Raw genomic sequence first — 7,715 nt, forward strand, 5'->3', positions numbered from 1 at the left:
GCAGTCATCAAAAATCTCCCAAGAAACAAAAGCCCAGGGCCAGATGGCTTCCCAGGGGAATTCTACCAAACATTTAAAGAAGAATTAATACCTATTCTCCTGAAACTGTTCCAAAAAATAGAAATGGGAGGAAAACTTCCAAATTCATTTTTTGAGGCCACCATTACCTTGATCCCAAAACCAGACAAAGATCCCATCAAAAAGGAGAATTACAGACCAATATCCTTGATGAACATGGATGCAAAAATTCTCACCAAAATACTAGCCAATAGGATCCAACAGTACATTAACAGGATTATTCACCACGACCAAGTGGGATTTATCCCTGGGCTGCAAGGCTGGTTCAACATCTGCAAATCAATCAACGTGATACAATACATTAACAAAAGAAACAACAAGAATCATATGATCCTCTCAATAGATGCAGAAAAAGCATTTGACAAAGTACAGCATCCTTTCTTGATCAAAACTCTTCAGAGTAGAGGGATAGAGGGTACATACCTCAATATCATAAAAGCTATCTATGAAAAACCTACAGCGAATATCATTCTCAATGGGGAAAGGCTGAGAGCTTTTCCCCAAAGGTCAGGAACGCGGCAGGGATGTCCACTCTCACCACTGCTATTCAACATAGTATTAGAAGTCCTAGCCACAGCAATCAGACAACAAAAAGAAATCAAAGGCATCCAAATCGGCAAAGAAGAAGTCAAACTCTCACTCTTTGCAGATGATATGATACTTTATGTGGAAAACCCAAAAGACTCCACCCCAAAACTGCTAGAACTCATACAGGAATTCAGTCAAGTAGCAGGCTATAAAATCAATGCACAGAAATCAGTGGCATTCCTATACACCAACAACAAGACAGAAGAGAGACAAATCAAGGAGTCGATCCCATTCACAATTTCACCCAAAACCATTAGATACCTAGGAATAAATTTAACCAAAGAGGCAAAGGATCTGTACTCAGAAAACTATAAAATACTCATGAGAGAAATTGAAGAAGACACAAAGAAATGGAAAAACGTTCCATGCTCATGGATTGGAAGAACCAACATTGTGAAGATGTCAATGCTACCTAGAGCAATCTACACATTCAATGCAATCCCCATCAAAATACCATCCACTTTTTTCAAAGAAATGGAACAAATTATCCTAAAATTTGTATGGAACCAGAAGAGACCCCGAATAGCCAGAGGAATATTGAAAAAGAAAAGCAAAGCTGGCGGCATCACAATTCCGGACTTCCAGCTGTATTACAAAGCTGTCATCATCAAGACAGTATGGTCCTGGCACAAAAACAGACACATAGATCAATGGAACAGAATCGAGAGCCCAGAAATGGACCCTCAACTCTATGGTCAACTTATCTTTGACAAAGCAGGAAGGAATGTCCAGTGGAAAAAAGACAGTCTCTTCAACAAATGGTGTTGGGAAAATTGGACAGCCACATGCAGAAGAATGAAACTGGACCATTTCCTTACACCACACACAAAAATAGACTCCAAATGGTTGAAAGACCTAAACGTGAGACAGGAGTCCATCCAAATCCTAAAGGAGAACACAGGTAGCAACCTCTTCGACCTCAGCCGCAGCAACTTCTTCCTAGAAACATCGCCAAAGGCACCGGAAGCCAGGGCAAAAATGAACTATTGGGACTTCATCAAGATAAAAAGCTTTTGCACAGCAAAAGAAACAGTTCACAAAACCAAAAGACAACTGACAGAATGGGAGAAAATATTTGCAAATGACATATCAGATAAAGGGCTAGTCTCCAAAATCTATAAAGAACTTCTCAAACTCAACACCCAAAGAACAAATAATCCAATCAAGAAATGGGCAGAAGACATGAACAGACATTTTGCAAAGAAGACATCCAAATGGCCAACAGACACATGAAAAAGTGCTCAACATCGCTCGGCCTCAGGGAAATCCAAATCAAAACCTCCATGAGATACCACCTCACACCCGTCAGAATGGCTAAAATTAACAAGTCAGGGAATGACAGATGTTGGCGGGGAGGTGGAGAAAGGGGAACCCTCCTACACTGTTGGTGGGAATGCAAGCTGGTGCAATCCCTCTGGAAAACAGTATGGAGGTTCCTCAAACAGTTGAAATTAGAGCTACCATTCGATCCAGCAATTGCACTACTGGGTATTTACCACAAAGATACAAATGTAGGGACCCAAAGGGGTACGTGTACCCCAATGTTTATAGCAGCAATGTCCCCAATAGCCAAACTGTGGAAAGAGCCAAGATGTCCATCAACAGATGAATGGATAAAGAAGATGTGGTATATATACACAATGGAATATTATGCAGCCATCAAATGGAATGAGATCTTGCCATTTGTAATGATGTGGATGGAACTGGAGGGTGTTATGCTGAGTGAAATAAGTCAATCAGAGAAAGACATGTATCGTATGACCTCACTGATATGAGGAATTCTTAATCTCATGAACAAACTGAGGGTTGCTGGAGTGGTCGGGGGTGGGAGGGATGGGGTGGCTGGGTGATAGACATTGGGGAAGATATGTGCTACGGTGAGCGCTGTGAATTGTGTAAGACTGTTGAATCACAGATCTGGACTTCTGAAACAAATAACGCAACATATTTTAAGAAAAAAGAAAAAGAAGAAGATAGCAGGAGAGGAAGAATGAAGGGGAGTAAGTCAGAGGGGGAGACGAACCATGAGAGATGATGGACTCTGAAAAACAAACTGAGGTTTCTAGAGGGGAGGAGGGTAGGGGGATGGGTTAGCCTGGTGATGGGTATTAAAGAGGGCACATTCTGCATGGAGCACTGGGTGTTATGAACAAACAATGAATCATGGAACACTACACCAAAACAAATTATGTAATATATGGTGATTAACATAACAATAAAAAAATTAAAAAAAAATACAGGGAAGGACACGGCTTTTATTTTTCTTCCATGGTCTCTCTTTTAACCAATGATAGTAGTTTCCATTTTCTCTTTTATCTTGCTCTCTTTGGGGCATGGGAAAATCCTATGGGTAAGTGCAAACATGCACAGGAGCACAGGGTCACTGTCCTGTGATTTGTAGCACTGGTTGCAGGTGTGGATAAGATCAGGGTCAGCAGCATGCCAAGGGCAAAAGGCAGCAGCAATCTCTGAGCAACGGTAGGGTAGCAAGTAGCCAGGCAATCATCCTGGGAATATGTGGAGAGTACAGCAGGTGAGAATGTATGAGTCAGGCTCCAAGTCCCAGCACCTGCCCCATTTTCATATAAGATTTCAATTACAGAACATAAACGTGAAGATAAAGTTGTTTAAAAATTAAAGATGGCATTAAACCCTAAGTATGACAGAGATTAAACCCGAAGTGTAGGACCCCCTTTTGAAGGCAGAGTCCTGAGTACTGCAGTGGTCACACACCCATGAAGAGCCTAATGGCATTAACTAAGCCTCTACAGGTCTAACTTTTGAGATATATTTGTTCGTTACCAGGAAAGAAAGAAAGCAAAAGGACTGTGTGGGGACCATACCTACACCAATCAAGTTTTTATTTTTCATAGAATAAGTAGATCAACGTGAAACACCGAAGACACAATATTAGAATCTGCATAAAGTTATTGATTTACAGGGCTTACAGGGTTCCATTACAAAATTTTACATTAATTTTGCCTTTTGGATGTAACTCAAAATTTAATCCCAGTGTTATCAATAAAAAGAATTCAAAGAGTACATGATTACATTTGAGATTAACTATGTGTGAGAAGTAGGTTGGTGCAGGAAAACGGAGGGTGCAACTAAAAACTAAATGGGAAACAAAATTCTGAGGTAAAATTATCTGACCAATGTCACTTATCTAAGCAAGTTGATAGAGCTACAAGTAGAATAGCAGTGATCTGACTTGAGAGCCCGGCTCTTGAACACAAAATTATACTCTCCCCCATAGTGATGATCTGGGATGGTGAGAAAATGAGCAGTATCAATCATCATGTGCTCTAACACAGCAAGGAACTAAAAGGTTAATGGATACTTGCAAAGTGACCAAGAATCCTTACTTTTTCCTGCCTTCATTTCCTTACAAGTCATTGCTTTATTATCATGACTTAGGACCAGATTAGAAACTAGAATCCTTAGAGACTTTGTGTTCTTTACAAAACTGGCTCTAAGGGATTTTGTGTTGAAAGCTCCAACCAGGCAAAGAGCAGCACCCTCATAAAGACTGAGCCAGTTGAGACAAAACAGACAGAATCCCATCCTGATGCTCGGTCTGGTGAGTCTCCAGCTCACAGGTCATCCTTACTTCACAGTGAGGAGATAGGAGAGATAGGAAAAAAGAGACATGAGATAAGTGTGGGGGAAAGAAGACTAAGGCTGAAGCTTAGAGAATAAGTAGGATCATGATCAGAAAGGGCCGTAAAATTTCAGTAAGATGATACGGATTTTAGCCTGAATCTATTCAATGTGCATTTTAGAAAAATCAGTCTGCTCAGTATCTAAAGAATGAGGAACAACTAGTCATCGGAACATGGTTCAAAGTGTATTCTTAATTTAAGGTTTTGGGGCACCTGGATGGCTGAGTCAGTTAATTGTCCAACTCTTGATCTCAGCTCAAGTCTTGATCTCAAGGTCATGAGTTCAAGCCCCACGTTGAGCTTCATGTCCAGCTTTGAGCCTACTTAAAAAATAAATTAATATATATAAATAATTAAGGATTTAATTTTTTTAAAGATTTTGTTTATTTGAGATAGATAGAGAGAGAGAGAGAGCACACACAAGCAAGGGGAGGGTCAGAGGGAGAGGGAGAAGCAGGTTCTTCACTGAGCAGGGAGCCTGATGTGGGGCTTTGATACCAGGACCCTGAGATCATGACCTGAGCCAAAGGCAGATGCTCAACAGACTGCCACCTAGGCTCCCCAAGAATTTAATTTTTAAAGGTTTATTTGCACTTATTATTTCTATTTTCTGGATGAAGGAACTGAAGTATAGCAATGTGACAGTTCTGCAAGCTCACACAGCTAATATGTAATACTTTATTTACTTTCCTTCAACTCTGTAGGGAATAAGTCATGAACCTGAGTTTCAGCACAATTAGTCTGACTGCAGAGGTCATGTTAAACACTAGAGGGAAATGTGCCTTAGTCAACCCAAGAAATGATGGCTGGAACTATCCCAATGAGGATGGACACAACTGTATGGATTTTCATGATATTTTTAGAAATAGAATCAAGAGTATTTTTTTAATAGGTAGAGAAAAGAAAAAGATGATGCTCCTATTTCTGAACCAGTCCACTGGTTACATGATCATGACATTTACTGAGATTAGACAATAGCAAAAGTAAGATTAAGTTAAAGCTGGAGTTTAGTAGAGGCAGGGTTGAGGATTCAATTTTAAAAATATTTTATTTGTAATATTTTGGCAAAAGAAAAGTTAAACCAATTGCCCGAGGAATTTGGTTTGAGAATCTGAATGTGATACAGTTTGGAGGGCTGGGGACTTTTATTTAGTATTCTTCATTATAAAGATAGCTATTAAAGGGGCACCTGGGTGGCTCAATCAGTTAATGATTGAGCCGAAGGTCAATCGGCTCAGGTCACGATTCCAGAGTCCTGGAATCGAGTCCTGCATTGGTCTCCCTGCTCCATGGGGAGTCTGCTTCTCCCTCTGCCTGCTCTCCTGCTTGTGTTCTCTCTCTCTGTGTCAAACAAATAAAATCTTAAAAAAAAAAATAGCTGAAGTTCCAGTAAGCTACTTAAACTCTTGATCATTAGATAAGTCATACATGAAACAAGTAAAATTAATGTTCTTCTTGAAGGATTTTTTTATTTAAATACTGGAGATGCTTTTTGAATAAAAGCCTTGTAAATAATAGGCAGGACTTCAATAATTGGTATTTGATGTTATTGTTTTCACTATTATTCCCAATCGTATTTTGTAATAATAATTACTAAATACTAACAGATTGACCAATTTAAAGTAATTTTTAATATTTTTGCATAAATTTTGATGAATCTGTGTGTTTATTGTATAGTTATTATTCATCCTGTGTGCTAATCCCGGAGTGTTGTCAATCAACTGGAATTAATTTCCATCACTATATTTAGAAGCCAGCAGAATCTTAAGTTGGTCAGAAATGAAGAGGGGTTCTGTTGGTGATAATTGTGATAATGGGAAAAAATAGCTAATTAAGCTATTTTTTTTTTATCTCTATTATCTTTAGGTCTCTAGCAGTAAAGAGACTATCTGGTTACCTGTAGATTGGGTCAGCATACATTTCCGAAGACTTATGCATTACCAAATAGGATGTTCCTTCCCAATGACACCCAATTCCATCTCTTCTCCTTCTTGTTGCTGGGGATCCCAGGAATGGAAACGCTGCACGTCTGGATTGGCTTGCCCTTTTGTGCTGTGTACATGATTGCACTCATAGGGAACTTCACAGTTCTGTTCGTGATCCAGGCTGAGAGCCGCCTACACCAACCTATGTTCTACTTCTTGGCCATGTTGGCTACTATTGATTTGGGTCTGTCCACAGCTACCATTCCCCAGATGCTCGGGGTCTTCTGGTTCAACCTCAGAGAGATAATCTTTGAAGCCTGCCTTGTGCAGATGTTTTTCATTCACAGCTTCACACTTATGGAATCAGCAGTCCTGTTGGCAATGACTTATGACCGCTACATGGCCATCTGCAGCCCACTCCGATATAGCACCACCCTTACCAACAAAGTTGTTTTTGTGATTGGTGTTGCTGTGTTAGTGAGGGCATTTATTTTTGTGATTCCATTTGTATTTCTTATTTTGCGATTGCCCTTCTGTGGGAATCATGTCATTCCCCATACGTATTGTGAACACATGGGTCTTGCTCGCCTCTCTTGTGCCAGCATCAAGATCAATATTATTTATGGCTTATGTGCAATTTGTAATCTAGTCTTTGACATCATAGCCATTGCCCTGTCTTATGTTCAGATACTCCGTGCTGTTTTCCGTCTTCCCTCCCATGAAGCCCGACTCAAGTCCCTCAGCACATGTGGTTCTCATGTTTGTGTCATCCTTGCCTTCTATACACCGGCCCTCTTTTCCTTTATGACACATCGCTTCGGCCAAAATGTCCCCCGCTATATCCACATACTCCTGGCCAATCTTTATGTCGTCGTGCCACCAATGCTCAATCCTGTCATATACGGAGTCAGGACCAAGCAGATCTATGACCGTGTGAAGAAAATATTATTATAGAAACAAGGAAAGGAAAAAGAATGACACCTAATGCATGTGCCGTTCAATATGAAATTTTATGAAACTTAAATCAGAGAGATGTCTTCTCACAGAAATTATGTTAAAATATGTATCTATATCATCTCTATTCTGTAAGTATTTAAATGCATTTAATTTCCACGTGCTTTTTAGACCACTTCCCAATATTCATTGTTGCATCCTCTTCGTCCCTTAAAATTTGATTTAGTAAGCCATGTCATTTTTCTCTATTCATCTAAATATCCGATTGATATTTATATATCAAAAGTTTTGAATGCATCCATTGCCACTAGGTTAGTTGATATTTCATGTAGCTTTTTTTCTCTGAATATAATCATTTTCTGAGTGTATATTTTTACAACTGCAAGCTGCTGGGGATAAAATGATGACTATTCCACTTTCACTGACTTTATGAAATTTATAGAGTTTAAAATTAGTCAGCAAACTCAACTTATAAACATCTACACTTTTTCTTTCAGCCTTTTAATAT

The 7,715-nt window shown here is 39.4% G+C and overlaps 1 protein-coding gene across 1 annotated transcript; it reads left to right on the plus strand.

Annotated features, from left to right (window-relative positions):
* The first annotated feature begins 6,277 nt into the window (after positions 1–6,277).
* Positions 6,278–7,207, plus strand: LOC112806174 (olfactory receptor 52E2). Its single transcript, XM_025848499.2, has one exon. The coding sequence runs from the start codon at positions 6,278–6,280 to the stop codon at positions 7,205–7,207; it is 930 nt and encodes a 309-aa protein (XP_025704284.2).
* Positions 7,208–7,715: the final 508 nt, after the last annotated feature.

The sequence above is a fragment of the Callorhinus ursinus genome, unplaced genomic scaffold (assembly GCF_003265705.2).
Source record: "Callorhinus ursinus isolate GAN/ISIS: 27379988/994484 unplaced genomic scaffold, GSC_fseal_2.0 scaffold35, whole genome shotgun sequence".
Taxonomy (NCBI): Eukaryota; Metazoa; Chordata; class Mammalia; order Carnivora; family Otariidae; genus Callorhinus; species Callorhinus ursinus.

Bases quoted from the DNA above. Each gene is read 5' to 3' on its own strand.
- LOC112806174 (XM_025848499.2), top strand. From the start codon at position 6,278: ATGTTCCTTCCCAATGACACCCAATTCCATCTCTTCTCCTTCTTGTTG.